Here is a 21,747-nt window from a genome sequence, read left to right as displayed (position 1 = left end):
AGATTCCACTACCTTCCACAGACTGCTACTCCTTCGTTCTAGCATAAAGACTTCTCAGTAAAGCAGCGGTTAGTGGTCCTCAACATGGCACCTCCTGAGTTATAAGGAAGTTTACATTATCAGACCAACATTTTCTATCTTTGTTTTCCGTCTTACCTTGAAACCTCCATAGCTTGAAAAAGCATGAAATTTGATCTTTTCACACAAAATAAAATTAAAATAGAAGTTAGTACTTCTACAGCTCCCCACTCTTCCCATCTAAGGTACCATGTGTAAAACCATGATCTGTGTTCTTCCAGCTAACCAGGCAATTAACCAAAATGTACATGTTGTCCTTTTGCAGAATTCAAAATATGCTCATGAGAACTAAACTATTTTTCCAACAAAACTGAAAAATCAACTTGTCCAGGAAGTTTATTAGGGCTAGAGGCCAAAGAAATGTATCGGCTAGCCAAGTGTTACCGTTCATCAGAAATACTCCATATTCATTATTAATCCTGTATAATTCCCTCAATGTATCCACCTAATCAATACCAGATATATTCTCCTTATGTACTTCTGTGTTTTCCTTAAACCTGCAGTGAATTAATTTAGAAAATATATTGGTATCAAAAACACAAATGAGTAAATAATTTCTTGCTTGGAGCATCACAGTTCACTTTAGAAACACTTTACTTGACAATGAATAAATAATATAATAATAAATATTTATTTGAAAAATAAGTAGTTTTCAGAACTTATTAAAAGTATTTTTAAAATTTAACCTCATTACCGGTTATATAACCAGGGCCATTAGGGCAGTGTGGCTCTATGAAATAGCCGCAGTCTCTTTCATTATTGATCTTCCTTTTGGTAGATGATATTTTTTGAATAAATGTTAAAATAATCTGAAAGAATACCCAAATGTAACAGATTCTATACTGTATTCACCCATTTGGAGACTTTGATGAAATGCAGCAACAGCTCTAAAAGACTAATAGTATCTTTAACAATATGGAACAATGAAAAGGGAAAAATAAGTTGCTATTGGAAACAGTGAAGGAGGGAGTGACATCTAGGCTGCCATTCTGGAACAGTTCTCATACTCTGAGCTAGGCTCTCCTCCTGCACACCCAGATGGGGCAGACTGGCCGGATGACAGCAGGAATGAACAATAACCTCAGTCCATCACATCTCTGTTTTCCCACTACCTCCAAATCCTCCGCCATAGATTGTTGTTCAATGTGGAAACGGAAGGGGAATTTCTGAAAGAGGTGTACTTCAAGTACTTAGTGTAATATAAAAACACTGAAATATGGCGGTCTGCAGCATCTTGTGGGGCTTAGGGTCTGTTTTCTCAGTTATAAAATTAGGCAGTTGGCCTGGATCCTAGATTCTAGATTGGCAGCCCTTGGACCAAACTTGATCTTCAGAAGAGTTCTGTTCTACACAGTGTTGCTGCTATTATTATTATTATTATTATTATTATATTTGTATTAATTGAATACATTTCAAAATAGGATATTTCAAATAAAATTTATATTTCCAGCTTATATTTTTAAAAAAAGCATCCTGTGCCTCCCTACATCACGACTGGCACAAATGGCTATAGCTGAGAAGTGAGACTCCCTACCCCCCACCTCCTCTGAGAAAGAGGAAAGGCCTTCCATTCACCACCATGACTGCTTCCCTCAACTGTTATTCCCAGCCCCTGTAAGTATTTGAATATGTGAACCTTGGAGCATGTAATTTCTAGAGACTATTCCAGCAATAAAATGTTATGAATCTCTGACTTAAGTTGTTTCAATAAAAGCAAAAGACTGTAGATAATAATAGTTCAACAACATTATAGGTGAAAAGAGACTTTGCTTGGATAACCTGACAACAAAAACACGATTTAGAATACAGTAATTGTGTATTTTTACAGGGACAAAGGGCATACAAAATATATTCCTATATTTCTCTGAAGAAGAAAAGGAATAAATATGACCTATAAATTTCCTTCTATAGCAGAGATTTCTGTGACGTCCTGATCTGCATTGAGATAAAACTGCTCTCCAAACCTAAACTGAAAGACCATTCAAAAGTCATTCGACATTTTATGTAAAGAGAACATCTTAATTTGTTGGCATAACATAAACCATGTAATTTATCTAGAGAATGGCTTTTAACTGATCATTGACATGTATACAACCATGCCTACTGAAATACTGATTTCTAAACACTTTCTTTGAATTAGAACCTCTTCATATCAAGAAATCCAAAATTATTAGTACATTATATTATGTATATAATCACAAAATTCTAATGAACTTCACAAATCTGCCTGCTCTATTCTGAGTACAAAAATACTTAGCCTATTTTGTTTTCCCATTATTTCATACAGTAATAAAGTAATGCCAAAAATGTTATTACCAGAAACAATACAGTGTTATATAATTATTCGAAAGTGAATCTCGTGAAATCATATTAAAGAACAACAATTACCACATGTTAAGTCAGATAATTCAAGGGAGAGACTTATATGAATACTAGGGGAGTTGTTGGCAAAGAAATTCTTTTCTCTGAACTCTGCATTTTGAAGGAAATTTTTGCCATTTAATTAGTTGAGGTGTGATTCACCAACCAAAGGTCTATAGTGTGATATTTTTTCCCCCTCCAACTTAAAGTAATCTGAAAACCATCTGCCCTTATATGTTCATACTTTCACTTCTTTTAAAAAATGGATCCTTCCTGGATCCTTTACATTGCTTTATGGGATTAATAACAAATTATATCACTATATTGTATTGTATGGATAGGGCTCCTAACATTGTTCCAGTCTGTTCTTGGCTATGTGTAATAACATGGCAAACTATACATATGTAAAGTAAAATTTTATGGAGCAATTTACTTAGTATTATGTGGGAATGTATGAATATATATTGAGAATATAAATAATGATAATAACAATAGATAACATTTATTGTTTAATATATGGAACTCTTTTCCTCCATGTCTTATTTAACCCTCACATTAACAGTATATAGTAAATTTTTATCCCATTTTAAAGATGCGGAGACTAAGTCTCAAAGAAGGTGAATAATTTAACCAGTTATATGATTAAGTCAAAGGTGGAGCTGGTATCTTAACTGACCTCTGTGACTGCAAAGCTTATGGGTTATTTCCTGTGACGCCTGACAGCCAACAGACTCTACTAAAGTTAATGTTTCCTTTTCAAATTCTAAGTGCTGAATAAATACCTCTTAATATATACATTAGCTTTCCACTTCAGTCATGTGTTAAACTTGTTTTTATTGTTTCTAATCTATTCACACTGAATGGGTATAATATACTGTCTTTTAAGGAAATTATGTTAAACATATAATCTTACAACATTCTTCCAATGGCAAGGTAGAGACTTTATAGTCTCATTCCCATTTGTCAGGTCAAGGTCCAATGAAGGTTTCATGATTTGCCTAAGGTTTTAATTTCTAGAGAGACAAAGAAATAACCCCCAAAACCCCTACTCCTAGTTCTAGACTCATGTTTGGACTAAGTCTTTTTTTTTTTTTTTTTAACCCCGCTAACTTCAGTCAACTGATTTCTACTCTTCAATTTCTTAAATTATGTTGCTTTCTTACTCACTACTTTTGGTTTTATATGGTATTAAGATTTGACATCAACGTTCACTGTATCTTTTCACTCTTAATTCTGAGTGTTTCCATCTGATTGTTTATTTTTGTACTTTATGAGGATTTTTTTCTTATTTATGTTTTACCCCAATTATCCAGGAAAGGCTGCCTGCATCTTTTGAAAGCTCTGATGTTCTCAATGAAAAGACCTTCTAAATGACCTTGTTTGTCTCCCATGGAGTTGCATATCACAACTTCAAATGCCTCACTAAAATGTTACCCGTTTGGCATCAGTATACAGAAGAGGCTGTACTCTGTGATAAGAAGTACAGTGGTGTTTTCCTAGTGAGAGAATAGAGTTCTTAAAGGAAAAAGGGGCAATATAATTGCTCAGGTTTAGCTGGTATTTCAAACACAATGGTGCTAGAACTAGTCCACAAGGAATTTGTAGGGACAGTACCACATGAACCAATAATTAATATTCTTGTCATGGGACTCTATTAGTATCGCTCCTTTAGAAATCCTTTTTCTAGAAATGTTCTTCCTCGGCTATAAAAAACAATTACTTAGTGCCTTTATGGATCAGAAAATCAGTTGGGTAGAGGAGGCAAGTATGAAAGACTCAAACTAAGTAACTGAAACTCTTGGGTTGCCAAACTTGCAGAGTATGGTTTGTAACTAATGGTATGTTCATCCTCTCTCTCACTTTTGTGTACTTGGTTTTATTCTAATGAGAGCCTCAATGACAGATTACATTTAATGTGTTATTCCACAGAGGGGAACAAAGCCCTCGTGTGAATATAAAGTTGAATTTACATTTAAATATTGCAAAGTCAGTTCAGACCCTAACACTGCAGATTGACTCTGGCCCTGTCAGATTCCCAGCAGTGTCTGTGGCAGTGATGCCACCAGAGGGCAGGGTTTGACTTCCGGACATGGGGGCTTCCTCCTTCCAGAGGTAACTTTGGGGCCGCTACAACAGCCATCAAATCCCTTAAAGACCTTATAATAATTCTAAGCTCACATCTCTTTTCAGGTGTACTTATGCAGAATCCTGGAGTTCTGGAAAATGCTTAGAGAGGGTAATTTCTAGAATGATCTGGCACAACAGATATTTAGTCAACGTATAATTTCAGAACTCCTACTAAGTACTAAACATGGCCTTGGACATCTGAAGGTTACTCAGCAGGATTTTACCTTTTGATCTATAGTTTCCCTGGGATGATATGAATATAATACTTGAAACAAAAGCTACGAATAAGCTATAGTATACAGTTAACTTATTCCATAAAAAAAACGGGAACTACAGATACCAAGAATTGAAAAAAAGCAGGGGGGGGGGGACTAGAATAAGGTTTCTCAAGAGCTGCACAACTGACATCTTAGGCTCGATAATTCTTTGTTGTGGGGTCCTGCCCTGTGCCTTGTAAGATGATTTAGTAGTATCCCTGGTCTCTACCCACTAGATGCAAGTAACATTGCTTCTCCCCCTCTCCCCCTGTTGTAAGAACCAAAAATGTCTCCAGACATTGCCAAATGTCCCTGGAAGGGCAAAATTACCCCTCACTGAGAAGCACTGAACTAGAGTTTGAAATGATGACCTTACCCCCCCCAAAAAATAACTGAGCCTTGAAATTTTAGAATCTCAAAAATGTAAGGACCTGCTCTCTCAGCCTCAGTTTCCTCATCTGAAGAATGGGAATAATAGTGCTTACTCTCATAGGCCTTGTTGTAGTTTGTTAGGACTACCTTAACAAAATACCACAGCCTGGGTAGCTTCAACTACAGAAATTTACTTTCTCATGGGTCTGCAGGCTAGAAGTTCAAGATCAAGGTGTCAGCAGGGTTGGTTTCTGGTGAGACCTCTATCCTTCACTTGCAGATGGCCACCTTCTGATAGACCTCTCACATATCTTTTCCTCCATGTAAGCACATTCCTAATGTGGTCTTCCTCTTATGAGGACACCCATCACATTGGATTAGGGTCCCAACCTCATAACCTCATTTACCAATAATTACTTCTTAAAAGGCCCTACCTCCATTGAGTATTAAGGTTTCAACCTGTGGATTTTGAAAGGACACAGTTCAGTCAAAAACAAGGCTCTTATAAATATGAAAGCAATTATCACGATGCTTGGTGCATAATGAACATTCAATTAATCATAACTTATAAATATAACTAATGTTAATACTCAGCCACTTTTATAAGTCATCTTAGTGCCTCAGATACCAGCAAAATCATAGAGTATAAAACAACTGTACATTAAATAAATTTATCTGAACACTTGTGTGTCACTCTGTGCTGAAGTTATTAATTGAAAAGTTTAAATTGACATTTTCCCCACTGATAGAGCTAATCACTTCAACGATGCTCTGTCTTCCTGTATGTGCAGTTCAAAGGGCAGTAGGTCTTGCATCCCCAGCATCTGATGAGTAGTCAGTGTTCCAGAAATAAATTTGTAAGTACTTTGGGGGATTTCTATGTGTAAAGAAATTCTATATACAGTAGTCCCCACCCCCTTATATGTGGTTTCGCTTTCCACAGTTTCAGTTACCTGCGGTCTGGAAGCAGATGATCCTCCTCCTGACATACTGGCAGAAGGTCAATAATAGCCTAATGCTAGGTCACAACCTATGTCATGCACCTCAGTTCATCTGGTCACATACATATTTGATCATCTCACATCATTATAAGAAGAGTCAGTACAATACAAGGTATTTTGAGAGAGAGACCACATTCACATAACTTTTATTACAGTATATTGTTACAATTGTTCTGTTTTATTATTAGTTATTATTCTTAATCTCTCATTATGCCTAATTTATAAATTAACTTTATCATAGGTACTTATGCAGAGGAAAAAAACACACTATATATATATATAGCGTTCCATATCCATGGTTTCAGGCATCTACTGGGGGTCTTGGAATGTATCCCAACAAATAAGGGAGAAGTACTGCAAATATTTCTCCAAGAGGAGGCTTAAGAGTGATAATTCACTTTCACCCTCTAATTCGTTTTTTAGCTTCACCTATCTACAGAAGCTAGACCCAAAATAAATTGGGGGGGGGGAAATAGTTTCAAACATCCATAGTCTTCAGCTGGAACCAAGTAACTGGAGATTTTGAAATTGCAAAGGAACATGGACCTTCTTTAGACAAAAATATTTGTTTATAAAAACTCGAGGATGTTAGATATTTCTGTCACACTGGCTTAGCATTTGACATTTTTTCTGGCTCCAGTGCAGTTCTGCTGTCCTATTTCCGACTGTGGGGTTCCCTCCCTAACCACAGTTGATTTCGGATTGGAGGCCTGTAACTTTGAGGACAAGAACAGAGTCAACTTAGCTAGCTGGAAGAACAAGAAGAGTTTTACGATTGTGAAGACAGGGAAGTGCTGTTGTTACAGCAGGTTCAGGAAGAGTGGAGTCGACGTTGACAGTTGCTGACTTGGACAGTTTTGTTGTCAGGAATAAAAGCAGAAATTGCTGGCTGAAAGCGAAGGCAAGAAAAGGACGAATTGCTACGGCAAAGTTAAAAACAAGAGGAGATGGTGGTCTTGGTGTGGCAGAGAATGTTCAAAAATACTCTCCTTGTCCTTAAAGAGTTGCTGCATGAGTAATGTGCCACTTCACTACATAGCCCTTCTAAACAGAATTGCTATATTTCCACTTTACAAACCAAGGCATACATTTTATTTTACATTTAGAGGAGAAACAGACAATTGAAGGCAAAAGTGGTGCAGTAACTTATGCAGCTCTCTGGGAAAGAGTTCACTTTTTTCCCTGCCGCTCAGACTGCACACAAAGACTGGGAATATATTTTAATTTCAAATCTGACGTGTGACATCTGGTAACCCATTTATTGCTAATGAAGTTTTCACAGGAAGGCAGTCACCAGTATCTCATCGTATTTTCCAGTTGGCAAAGTATTGTTACCTTTTATTGGCCCAGCATTTGTGCCGCTTATCACGGGCCGTTTAGTTAGAAAGCACAAGTAGTCCCACATAGAAATGAATGGAATGGTTCGTCTCCCCCTCTGACATACTCCCCTAGAGGGGGAGACGAACCATGAGAGATGATGGACTCTGAAAAACAAACTGAGGGTTCTAGAGGGGAGGGGGGGAGGGGGATGGGTTAGCCTGGTGATGGGTATTGAGGAGGGCACGTTCTGCATGGAGCACTGGGTGTTATGAACAAACAATGAATCATGGAACACTACACCAAAAACTAATGATGTAATGTATGGTGATTAACATAACAATAAAAAATTAAAAAAAATAAAAAAAAAGAAATGAATGGAATGGAAATAATAGCAGATAGAGTGGTCTAAACTTTTTATTATAATCAGTGGTGTAGTATCATTGTAATTTATATTTAAAAATTATATAGGTATTCAAGAGAATGATTGGAGCTGGCAGAACCCTCCAGTCCAAGTAGCTTGTCAGCAGCGCCATCAGCCTCCCTCTCTGCACCTCTCTTTCGGGTACATTCGCTTCTTCCGCTTGCAGCACCCAGTGCAATGCCCCAGCTCTCCTTATCCAGATTTGCTTGTAGGGGGGGAATTAGTCATTTACACCCTAGTGTAAATTTAATAACACTAACAAAAGTCTCAGATCTACAGGATCTTATGACTGCCTCCACATATATTATCTCATGAGGTTCCCAGCAATGTTGTGAGCCTGACAGGACAGGTATCTTTTACTTCTTCATTATCATTTTTCAGATGAAGAAAATGAGTCACAGGTCAAGAGAAAAGCTAAAGACTCCATAGCTCATAAGAGGTAAATTCATGTACTGATTCTGATCTTTTGGTTCCCATCACCATGCTCTTCTACTGTGGTAGTCTGGCTTTCACCTGAGTCAGTTTATCTCCTCCCTCAGGTAGATCTTGGAGGTATGGAAGTGGGTATTATCAACCCAATCCCACTTAAAGAAATTCCAGACATTTATGAATGAGTGCAAGGAGTATTTTTTAGGTGACATCCTATTGGGCACCCCTTAACTACACTAGTCCTGAATGTCTGAAAGGAAAACACAGTCTAATGAATAATTCCCAAGCTGTATTTTAGGAGTCTGTCATACTTACTTCAGGTTTTGATACCTCAGAAGAGCCAAATGAAAGCATTTCAGTTGAGGGCACTTTTTTTATTTGTTGGATTTGGTTTTGCCCATTAATCACGATTAGCAGCACACAAGCCAGAGTTGCAAATTAAGATGACAGTAGGGCAATGATTTTTAAACATTAGTGTGCATCAGAACTACCTGGAGGGCTCATTAAAACATAGCCTGCTGGACCCCACCCACAGAGTTTCTGATTCAGTAGGTCTGGAGTGGGGCCTGAGATTTGCACTCCTAAGGAATTCCCAGGTGAGGCTGATGCTGCTGTTCCCAGGACCACATTTTCAGAACCATTGCTAGAAGGGCTCTGTAGGTGAGGGAAGCATCTATTGTCTAATTTGGTAGTCAGCCCCAAGTGATGACTGAACTCTTAAAGTGTTCAGCTACTTCCAACTGAGATGTGCTGGAAATATAAAACTGTACTCCTAATTTTTAAGAGTTGGTACCCCAAAAAATGTAAAATATTTTCATTTTTATATCGACTACATGTTGAAATGATAATATTTTGGATATATTGGATTAAATAACATTATCAAAATTAATTTCACCTATTTCTTTTTACTTGTTTAGTGTGGCTACTAGGAAATTTTTAATTACATATGTGGTTCACATAAAATTTCTTTTGAACAGCACTGACCTAAAGAATTGGAAAACAGCAGTGGGGACTAGTAAACCACAGAAAATTCAAATCCCAAAAGCTGGAAGTGCTTCAGGGGCCAAAGAAAATAAATCTGTTGGTCAGATTTAGTCTGAGGGCCCCACATTATACAGCAAGACATTTGCTGCCACAAGTATTAAATGTAGAAGCCATACAGTATCTACCATTTGACCTTTCTTTCAGCATTAATCAAATGCCTCATTATAATTCTTGAAATAAATGCATTAGATTAAAATAATGAAAAGTGTTTCTGCTGAATTTCTGAATAAAAAAATTCCATTAGTTTTTGAAGTTCTGAGCTTTCCTTATTTAAATTTCACTTATCCTTCCATTACAGAAATCATAAAATTTATATTTTCAAAGTGCTTTTATGTCTTCCTAAGACCTCACTGTTTACCTTTAGCAATCTATGAAATAGAGGTGAGAACAAGGGTCAGTATTTCCATTCTAAATATTTTGTAATATTTAAGGGATAACAAAGAGGCTAAATTACCTGTGTATGATTGTGTCAGTGGTTAGTGACAGAGCAGACTGACAGAACTCTCGTCCAGTGCTTTCTCTGAGAGACTATTCTGCTGTCTCTCAGTTTTCACAGCACTTTAATGTTAAAAAGAAAAAAGTAGCAAGAAAACTTGTTTCAAAAAAAATGCAGTTCTATGATAAAATCAAACATTACCTTACAGAATTCATTTTCTTAGGACAAAGTCCATTTAGCCCTTCAAAACACTCTAATATACTACTTCAAAATATTATTTTAAATAATATATTACTGTGAGGTTCTTTTATAATACTCTGCCCTCACCTCTGTGGTTTTTTTTTTAAGATTTTTTTTTATTTTTTATTAGAGAGAGAGAGTACAAGCAGGGGGAGCGGCAGGTAGAGGGAGAGGGAGAAGCAGGCTCCCCGCTCAGCAGGGAGCCGGACATGGGACTTGATCCCAGTACCCCGGAATCATGACCTGGGCTGAAGGCAGCCGCTTAACCGACTGAGCCACCCAGGCGGCCCTCACCTCTGTGTTTTTATCTGGGCAACTGAATCCCATTAACTATTTGCTAAACTTTAAAAAAGTTGTATCTTCCCAACAAAGAAATCTGAAACTAGGTTTGTTCTGTATGAGTTATTTTAACAATAACACATTGTGCCACCTTTTTCATAGGATGACGTAATCCTGACTCCCCAACTGCAGGGCATGCTTGTAATTTTGATTTGCAGCTATGAAACAATCTGTCTTTACACTTTCACCTGGAATTGCCAATGAATAATACAGGGGATGCCTGAGAGGCTCACAGTCTAGAAACTAATCTAGCTAGTCTAGATTAGGGCTCAAACTTATACACTTGACCTCAATAATCTAGGGTCACAACGAGCTATCCAAATGCTGTGCTGGGAAAACATTTCTTTGAGTAGATAATCTAAAAAATGGGGAGAAAAACCAATGTCACTATAATATAATACTCTTAAATAGAGTTTCTTTATCTTCAGTAAAAGGTAAAATTCATTTTGTTTTTAAGAAAAAAACTTCTTGTATTTAACTACAGAATGTTATTAAATCATTGTGGCATTAATAACATCCATATCGATAGTTAGATGCTGGCTGATTTAAGGATTTATCAAGTCATTTCTATTTGTTAAGCCATTATTGCCTTTGTCCTCAAAAGATATATACCTGTTTCAAAGAAAGGTTATAAACTTTCAGTGTTTCAGGAGATTTCTTTAACCACGTACCAGTTCCCAGAGAATGCAGAGGTCTAAAGAAGCTAAGTGACTGGTTCAAGGTCACCTAGTTAGTGAATGAGAAAGCCAAAATTAGAATTCTAGTCTCCTTATACATTGTGTAGGACCAATTTGTAGACTATCATTCAAAGAGTATTCCTACTGCAATCAGAACATTGGGCAATTTGGGGAAACATGTACAATACAGGTAATATTTGATCCTTCTAGCTTCATTTAAAATGTATAATTATGAGCACTGGGTTATATGCAACTAATGAATCACTGAACACTACATCAAAAACTAATGATGTACTATATGTTAGCTAATTGAACATAATAAAAAAAAGACAAAACTTAAAATTTAAAAAAGATTTAAAAAATTAAATTAAATGTATGATTAGGTGATTTCTATAATGTTAAAAACTTAAATCTGAAATGAACTGCCATGTGGCCAGTAATTTCTAACATAAAACTCGTAATACATATAAATTCTATAATAATATCATGATTTCTTAAGAGTACAAATTAATTAACACTTCCTTTCTTTCCCAGTAACTTTCCTCATACCCCTTTAAAGTGGAATGTGAAATGAGATAGGCAGTTTCTGCTGCTGATTTAAAGTCTCAGAGAAGCAAATATGAAGTGCCTTAACATACAAAATTTGGGTTTTGCTCACAAGTTGGATAAAACAACTGTTGACGGAGATGCCCACATTGGAGCTGCCTTTTGCATCTGTTGAAAAAGAAAAGCTTGTGAACAGTCTCCAAGAGCCATATTATTAAAAATGATGTTTCCTCCCTTTTGATGAATGGCTGAGATGCTGATCCTTTGAAATGTGGTTATGATTCCCTTGGGGAAATTCTGAGTTCTTACGTTTGAGGAATTTGGGAGTATAAGAGAACAGGAGTTTATTTATATACAAGCCTTCTTCCAAGCTGGATTTATTTTCCTTTTCTCTAGTCTGAGCAGCACAACTCTTTTGAGGGTCACTAAAGCCTTCCATGACCCTCTATTTTTAACATAAGAATATTTTCTACTAACTCCAACAGGTCAAAAGATGATTTCTAGCATGTGATTAGACTTAATGACATATATCTCGTTCCTACCTGTTTCTCTTTTCTTTCTGAAATTAAAAAAATTAAAAATACAACAAAAAACAGCCAAGAGTTTAAGATACAAAAAGAGTAGGAAGAAATATCATAGGAATAAAGGGAGTTGTTTGGGAGCTTGGGATATTCATCACAGGTGAGTTATTTGAACTGTAACGTATGATAAATAGAAGCATCTGAAGTGGAAAGAAATTGAACTGTAATTTAGTGTTACATTATTAGATATTAAAGTATTGAGTAATTTCTAATAAGCAAAAATTTAGGATTCACATTTTACCTTCGTTGAAGTGTATACCCTAACCTGGAAGGAACTTCTGAATTTTCTTTCATAAAGCTGAGTTCTTTCTATTCTTGGGCTATTTTGGAAAGCAGAGGGGAGGGCTAGTTGAGGATGGCAGGACATTTAACCACCATCACCACAGTTGGTTACAACTGGTATGTGCAGAAATAAGAAGGCAGTTCTATTTTCATTTCTTGTGAGGGCAGGCCACAGTGGATGATACTGACTTGGAAAGAGGGCCAGAAACCACTTTTTACCACTTAGACATATCATACAGCCATTCATTAAGCTTAAGGACACTGGATCTTGAGTACTTATTCAGTATGGCATTAATAATTGTATCAAAATATATTGTGTGTTCTAAGAAAAATATTCACCTAGGAATTGAAGAGGTAAACAAAATCATCTCCCAGAAAAGTATTTAACATAGAGAGGTTAGTCTAGGATTGCCAGCCATTCTCTCGTGCATCTGACTTAAAAGCAATTCTGGTCACTTGCCCCATGGTGCCAAGCTCTCTGCCATGCTCCCTTCTTCATGGCTGCCAGGATTTACCATGATGGAAAAGAGTACCACCAGAAGGGCTCGCATGCTTCATTAAAAGGCATAATGGGGGCAGAAGTGAGCATGAATAAGGGCAAGACTATAATCCAAAGTTTATTGCGTCCAAGCAACTTAACCATTATCTCCAAATAATGTGTAGGGCAGCTTCCAGTCAAGATGAAGACAATAAACTAAACAATCATGGGCATTACCCTTCTTTCTCTAAACACATAAAATATCAAATCAAAGCTCTGAATAAGAATTGAGACCACATGGGACACCTGAGTGGCTCCATCAGTTAAGCATCTGCCTTTGGCTCAGGTGATGACCACAGGGTCCTGGGATCAAGGCCCGCGCAGTAGGGCTACCTGCTCAGCGGGGAGCCTGCTTCTTCCTCTCTGCACCCCCCCCACTCATGTTCCCCCCAACTCTTGCTTTCAAATATATAAAATCTTTAAAAAAAAAAGAGAGAGAGAAAGAAAAAAAAATGAGATCAATGGGCCAGAGAAGAACCAATACCAGTTATACAACCAAGATAAAGTTTTAGTGAGTTTATCAGGATGGAATTCAAGACCATTAGATGTGTGCACTAAAGGCAAGTGAAACTAGCTTTTCTGGTTAAAGCCAGAAACTGGAAAATTACTGCCTATTGTGACCAAAGACTAGATAACTTCTGCAGACCAGCAAAAATTTGAGAATGGGCAGGGGGCCTAATCTGCATTATCTGAAGAAAAAGTATGGCATTGGAAACAAAGCTGAGAACTGGCATTAAAATACAACATGAATATTGTATGCCCAAGGAGAAATTTCACAGGCCACCACCATACAGACACCAGGCCTCCCAAAGAAGTTAATCCCCACAGATTAACTCACAAAGATTACAAAATTTAAGATAAAGGCAAATGCCAAGAAAGAGTGTCCACAGATGAAACAAATAGAATTTATATGAGAAGAACTATGAACTACAAATAGTAAAGCAATTGGATAGGGGCTCTTAACATACAGATGTTTGATATGTTTAAAGAGATAAGGGTACAAATAGACCCCATAAAATAAGAACAGAAGGTTAAGAAATAAGAACAAGTGGATTTGAAAAAGAAACAAGTAGAAACCGTAAAAATTTTACTGCCAATTTTATTTCTATGATTCAGTGACTTCACAAATGGATACTGACTAACAGTTGTTCCCAGTAGAATGCCTCATTCATTACTGAGGGGAAAAAAACACACAGGAGCAGAAACAGTTGCTTTCTAAAGTCTAAATTATAAAATAGAGCAATAAAGAGAATGACTTCTGAACAGGATGGTTTATTGAGCTGCCCAGGACTCCCAGCAAATGACTTACAAACACTAGTCTACTCTTTTAGATATTTTAGAAAGCTACTTTGATAGATTATTCTAAAATATAATTACTTTGTCTTTTAGTTCTCTCTTTATTATCATAGGAAACCATGTGGTATTTTTTTTCCTTAGATTGCAAACTCATTAAAAAAGGAGCTTGTAATGAACAATTTAATTAGATTGGTTTTGGCTTGCCTAAAAGCTTAAGAAGGTATTAATATTCTAATCAAAAGTCTTGGGGAAATATTCTTAGAATTAGAGAGAAAAAGACAGGAAGAAGGGAGGGAGGGAGAGAGAGAGAGAGAGAAAGAAAGAAAGAAGGAAAAACAAAGAAAGAAAGAAAGAAAGAAAAAAAGAAAGAAAGAAAGAAAGAAAGAAAGAAAGAAAGAAAGAAAGAAAGAAAGAAAGAAAGAAAGAAAGAAAGAAAGAAAGAAAGAAAGAAAGAAAGAAAGAAAGAAAGAAAGAAAGAAAGAAAGAAAGAAAGAAAGAAAGAAAGAAAGAAAGAAAAGAAAGAGAAAATCTTCCTTTTAGGCTTGTTTTTAAGAATAAAGGAAGCTAATTCTTAATCTCAGGAAACAAACTGAGGGTTGCTGGAGTGGAGGGGGGTGGGAGGGATGGGGTGGCTGGATGATAGACATTGGGGAGGGTATGTGCTATGGTGAGCACTGTGAAGTGTGCAAGACTGTTGGATCACAGACCTGTACCTCTGAAACAAAAAATACATTATATGTTAAAAAAAAAAAAGGAAGATAGTAGGAAGGGAAAAATGAAGGGGGGGAATCGGAGGGGAAGATGAACCATGAGAGACTACGGACTCTGAGAAACAAACTGAGGGCTCTAGAGGGGAGGGTGTGGGGGGATGGGTTAGCCTGGTGATGGGTATTAAAGAGGGCACGTACTGAATGGAGCACTGGGTGTCATACACAAACAATGAATCCTGGAACACTACATCAAAAACTAATGATGTAATGTATGGTGATTAACATAACATAATAAAATAAAATAAAAGAATAAAAGAAGCTGTCAAGGAACACAAGGTATCTACTATAAAAGCAAGCAGTGGATAAATGTAGGGTGGCCACCATGAGCCAACCTGTATTTACAGCACACTGAAAGTTCCCACCTGACTCATGGCCAATGTATTCAGCTGTTTAAGAAGATTTTTTTACTCATACTTTAAGAGAACAACATCCTGGTTTTTTTAGCCTTTTATGTCAAGAGAAAGAACTTACCAATGATAAACCTTTTAAAACAAATCTTTCGTGTTTTTCTGAGCTTTGGCTAAGTCAACATTTGCTTGCATTCATAAAAATAATAGTAAAGATTCAAAAAACAATATTTATTAAACACATACTGTTTGAAAGATATGACTAATGCTTTTGGGTTATCTCATTTAATTCCCATAACAATCATATGCAATAAGAATCACTGTTCCCATTACTTACAGATAAGGGAACTGAGGCTTATGTTCAGAGAAATGCAGTGACTTACCTAGAGCCATACAGATTTGTAAGTGGCAAGGGAAGATTCCATTTTAAGTATTTTGACTCCAAACCCTATCTCTTTTCCCCCAGGAAGAAACGGTGCTATGGAATTCATATAAGGCACAGAGCCTGTGTAAAAGCTGTGGTGAGACCCAGAAATAGGGAGAGGTGGATCTCCTGATTTTTTTTTTTTATCAGTATATCCTACCTGCCTAAAACCCTACTGGGAGAAGAAATAGAATGAAATGTAGCTGCTTTCTGGGATTCATAAGTTTGCTGTTCCTAATAGATCACATCTCTTTCCTTTGGCTCCTCATCAAAACAGCATCCTTTTGGCTTCAAAGAGAAAAGAACCCCACTCTTTCCTACTCATTTATCATCAATCATATGTGCCAACTAATCACAAGAGTTCCATTTTCCCTCTTTCCTAAGAATCCAGTTTCTCTAGGAAAGCCTATCAGTGGCAACAGTGCCGATGGAGAACGATATTTCTTTGCACACCATTATGGCCTGAGTCACCCTCGCATCCAGCGCACATTCAGATCCGACATCACTGCCCAGGCAGTTGTGAGATGTCTGTAAATTTTTAAGAGCAGTTTCCCATGGATGATGCTGCAGACATCTCTAAGGAGGGAAAAGTTCAAGTGATGACAATCTCTACTCTACCTCGGCTGGCTCACTGTTGCCTTTAAGTTCTAACCACTTTGTTTCCCATACATCCTCCAAAGTCCAAATACCATCTTCTCTCGGGGGTGCCCCTGATCACTCCCCCAGTCTCCCACCACCAAGCTGGGTCAATGATAAATACGGAACATTCCATATGATCCTGTTATGGTATAATATTCAACACTGGAGATAATTCTGTCTTTAAAGCTCTAGGCCGCCCCACCCCCACCCCAGTAGACTCAAATGCCTAAAAGGAGGAGAAGGAATATGAACTTTTTCACCTTGCATCCTTAACTCCAGCACATAGTAGGTGTTCAGTGAATGTATGATAAATGGATGACTGCCCACTGAATGCACTATTTGCATTTATACTTCCCTGTGCTTGCTCCCATTGTTTCTATCATCTTAAAATTCCTCTCCCCTTTCTGCTCCCCTCAAATAAGAGAAAATTTGTTTCCTTACCTGGCAGGAAGTCTTGGTCATTACTTATATAAATATTTATGTAAAATGTTCTTCTAATTAGTATATTCAATGTGATGTCCAGAGTTTCTCAAGTGACATACTCATTTAAATAATAAATACCTGGGACACCTGGGAGGCTCAGTCGGTTAAGCGTCTGCCTTTGACTCAGGTCATGATCCCAGGGTTCTGGGATCAAGTCATGCATCGGACTCCTTGCTCAGCGCAAAGCCTACTTCTCCCTCTGCCTGCAGCTTCCCCTGCTTGTGCGCTCTTTCTCTCCCCCTGCCCCTGACAAATAAATAGATAAAAATTTTAAAAATAAATAAATAAATAATACCTTACTAAAATTTCCAGTGATGTTCCCCTAGTTACTCAGAGCAGACTTTTAATATTAGTCAATATGAATCACTACGAACTGAAGAAGAAACTGACCTCAGATTGTGAAGGAATTGGAGTCCAAAACTATGTTTGTAAACTGGTCCTTTCAAATGCAAATTTTCCCATAGAAATGCTTTAATAAATGATGGTTACAGTTCCAGCCTATTCAATAAAATTCTACTCACTCCAGACACAGTATTAATGGAACCAGCCTGAGACGTGTACTCTTAGAGTTAGGGTCAAGAGAGAAAAGAAGAGAGGAGAATTTCGTCCCTACTTTCAAGCACCCGAGCTCACGGCCCCCATGGGATTGTAAAGCATTAAATTTCTTCCTTCCTGTTAGTGCCCTTGCGCCCAAGCTGAAGCAAATATTTACCTCTACCCTAGTTTTCAGTAATGGAGTTCACGCAGGCTGCTTTTTAATCTTTGAGATTCTTTAACCTTGACATTTCCACTTTTTTCCTGGGCAAAATCCAACTGATCTCAACCAGATGTTAGAAGAACAAATAAGTAAATTAATACACATTAAGGCGTAAATGACTGCTAGCCCATAAACCTTTTGTGAAGCATTTAATTGTTAATAGAGAATAGTTGTTTACCTAAAGGAATTTATATTTCTAAACTGACATAATTTCAGTAACTATAACAAAATAAACTGAAAAACCAGCAAAATGTAGGGAAATCCTTCTGCGTGAGGAAGAAATAGGTCATATCTCCCTGAGAGCCTAGCCCTAGTTTCCATTATATTTATTCCTCCTTTTCATCTTCTTCTGTTTTAGAAACCACATATTTCTAAAAGTACCAAGGATTTTTTTGTCTGTTTGTTTGGTTTGGTTTTGCTTTTGGTTTGGATTTTTTATCCAAAGTGAGACCCAGGTTAACATTGAGTATTTTCTATAAGATCCTTTCAGGGACAAAATGTAAATTAGTTCATTGGCCCCACGGAAACTAGTCTCAATATGTTATACTCACAGCTTTTAAGTTATATGCATTTATTCCTTCTTCTGTCCTCTGGCTGCATTATTCATCAAACATTTATCATCTGTCCCCTGGAATAGGCTGGGGCCTCCATCAGTAAACAAGATTATTCGAAACGGGCCCTACCCTCAAGAAGCTGACATACCAGTAGAGAAGACAGGTCAACAGACCATTATAATATAGTGTCAATCTCTGCATCCAAAGTGCCAAAGTGACTTAACAAATGGAACAGCCAATTGCCCAGACAAGTCAGAAAGGCTCCACAGAGGATGTGACATCTGCTTGTCTGTGGATACTAATGCTCCCATGAACGAAAAGAGAAGGAAAACATTTCAATTATATAAGGCTGAGTACACAAGGAGGAGATGATGGGGACAGGAAGCCAAAACCTCGGATAAGGAGAGTAACTACCTCTTGGGAGAGGCAAAGAGGCCACTTAAGAAGCTTTTTCTTCCTAGTGTTCTCTCTCAAAATCTGGCTACCTGAGTCTCATCCCTCTTACAGTACCACTTTATACCAAGATGAATGCTACCTTAGGTGTATGTGTTTGTCCAGCTCTCCTGGGCAGACTAGTAGTGTCTTATTCTTGTCTAGGATACTTTGCTATGAGAGGAATGCACAGCCATGCTCTTCTAGGGACCTGCTCCTGGTGTAGCAAGAGGACCTTTACCCAGCACCCCTTTCCTGCCCAGTCAACCTCGCCTATGCCCGATGCCGAGCTTTCACCTCAGAGTGTGCCTGTGTCACATCCTGTAATGTTACCCTCACGGCATCCTCAGCCTCCCTCCCAAGGGTTTTCTGACAGACTCTGCGAGGGCAGAATATGTTGATTTTCTAAATCACATAAATGAATAGCCTGATTACTTGTTATGTAAAATACTGAAGCAAATATTTGCAGAAGTCTTTATGGAGCTCATTCCTGAGCACCTGATTCTTCCAAAAATCCTAGAGAACTGCTGCTATCTTAGCCCGCACAAAAGACATGTTTTATTGATAATCCTGACCTATTCTGCTCATTTGACATTCTTGTTATATAAATGGTTAACCTCAGAGTTCACTCCAGAAATCGCTGGCAAGCACACAAGTTAGGAGATTCAGTCTCTTGTGCTAGACTGAGTTTGAGGTTGAAGAATAAAGTAGGTATTGCCTGTAGTGGCCTGGGAAACCATGGCAAGAATCTGTTCCACAAAGTTTTGAGCCCTCCCCCTTATCCCTTCCTAAATCAGTTCCCACAATGACCAATTTCCTCAGTAACCTAGAGGAAGCTATTCTGATGACTTGAGGGAGGATGCTAATAATGTTTATATTTAAGTAAAGATTGTGAAATGAAAGAAATGGTTTGAAGAATAAGATACAGATGTGTCACACTTCTGAGGTTAAAGACAAATTAATTAGCCTTGCTTACCTCTGGAAAAACTCAAGTCTTCCTGAATAACTAATTCAGTGTTATTTTCTGACATTTAGATTAGGCTTTTTTAATCAATTTGGAAGCTAGGATTTACTTCTAGAAAAAATGCAAAGGACCTAGATAAGTGTATTCACATAGGATCCCTACTTTCATTTGTCTGGAGGATATTTATCACTTCCTAGAAAAGCAATATGTTCTAAAAATTAATTCAAATGTGTAAACTTAGACTTTCTAAGTTCAGGTTTTCTCCAGAAAGTATCTATTTTTTCCTAACACTAAAGTTGAGTTACTGTATTTATGATTGAAAATAATACTATATGCTTATAACCGAAAGTTAAATTTTTTTTACCTTTTCATTTTTATTTTCTCCAGGTGCATCTGGCATAGTGTCTGAGACTAATTAATTAACCCAAGAGTTCAAAATGATCCTCAACTCTTCCACTGAAGATGGTATTAAAAGAATCCAAGATGACTGTCCCAAAGCTGGAAGGCACAATTACATATTTGTCATGATCCCTACTTTATACAGTATCATCTTTGTGGTGGGAATATTTGGAAACAGCTTGGTAGTGATTGTCATTTACTTTTACATGAAACTGAAGACTGTGGCCAGTGTTTTTCTTTTGAATTTAGCACTGGCTGACTTATGCTTTTTACTGACATTGCCACTGTGGGCTGTCTATACTGCTATGGAATACCGCTGGCCCTTTGGCAATTACCTATGTAAGATTGCTTCAGCCAGTGTCAGTTTCAACCTCTATGCCAGTGTGTTTCTACTTACATGTCTAAGCATTGATCGTTACCTGGCTATTGTTCATCCAATGAAGTCCCGCCTCCGGCGCACAATGCTTATGGCCAAAGTCACCTGCATCATTATTTGGCTGCTGGCTGGCTTGGCCAGTTTGCCAACTATAATCCACCGAAACGTATTTTTCATCGAGAACACCAATATCACGGTTTGTGCTTTCCATTATGAATCCCAAAATTCAACCCTCCCCATTGGACTGGGCCTAACCAAGAATATACTGGGTTTCTTGTTTCCTTTTCTGATCATTCTTACAAGTTATACTCTTATTTGGAAGACCTTAAAGAGGGCTTATGAGATTCAGAAGAACAAGCCAAGAAATGATGATATTTTCAAGATAATTATGGCAATTGTGCTTTTCTTTTTCTTTTCCTGGGTTCCCCACCAAATATTCACTTTTCTGGATGTATTGATCCAACTGGGTATGATACATGACTGTAAAATTGCAGATATTGTTGACACGGCCATGCCCATCACTATTTGCATAGCTTATTTTAACAATTGCCTGAATCCTCTCTTTTATGGCTTTCTGGGGAAAAAATTTAAAACATATTTTCTCCAGCTTCTGAAATACATTCCCCCAAAGGCTAAATCCCACTCAAGCCTATCAACAAAAATGAGCACACTTTCCTACCGCCCCTCAGATCATGGAAACGCATCCACCAAGAAGTCTGCCTCATGTGTTGAAGTTGAGTGACACACTTAAAACCTGTCGCTGAAGTAATCTTGTGAAAGAAGGAGCAAGAAAAACATTCCTCTACAGCACTTCACTACCAAATGAGCATTAGCTACTTTTCAGAATTTAAGAAGAAAAAGGTTATGTGGTCTCAACGAACCTTTCCAAAGCTCTGAACAAAAGCTTTTCTTTCCCTGTGCAACAAAACAAAGCAAAGCCACATTTCGCCACATTTTGCACTAGATAGATGATGGCCACTCAAAGAATGATGTCAGAAACTGGAGGAATGTGTTGATTGGGAAAATTTTACTGGCAGAAATGACATCTCCCCAGTCTGCTCTTGTTCTGCTATTTTTGATTTCCACATAAAGGTATTTGGAATATGTTAAACCCTGAGAGGAGCAACAGGGGATCAGAGCTCAAGATTGCTCTGCCCAATTTCCAAAGGGCAGGAAAGCTTTTGTTCCTATTTAGCTATTAGCAACTCTGGCCCACTTGTACATGCTACTGAACATTTTGTACATAGACTTGCTAAG

General features: G+C 37.5%; 1 protein-coding gene across 1 annotated transcript; it reads left to right on the top strand.

Annotated features, from left to right (window-relative positions):
* The first annotated feature begins 20,152 nt into the window (after positions 1-20,152).
* AGTR1 (angiotensin II receptor type 1) lies at positions 20,153-21,232 on the top strand. The gene has a single exon (XM_028103167.2). The coding sequence runs from the start codon at positions 20,153-20,155 to the stop codon at positions 21,230-21,232; it is 1,080 nt and encodes a 359-aa protein (XP_027958968.1).
* Positions 21,233-21,747: the final 515 nt, after the last annotated feature.

This window comes from Eumetopias jubatus, unplaced genomic scaffold, assembly GCF_037043125.1.
Source record: "Eumetopias jubatus isolate StellerSeaLion01/CBP00866 unplaced genomic scaffold, mEumJub1_p1.0 scaffold_1, whole genome shotgun sequence".
NCBI lineage: Eukaryota > Metazoa > Chordata > Mammalia > Carnivora > Otariidae > Eumetopias > Eumetopias jubatus.
Note: the sequence above shows the minus strand (reverse complement) of the source record. Positions and strands in the feature narration are given on the sequence as shown.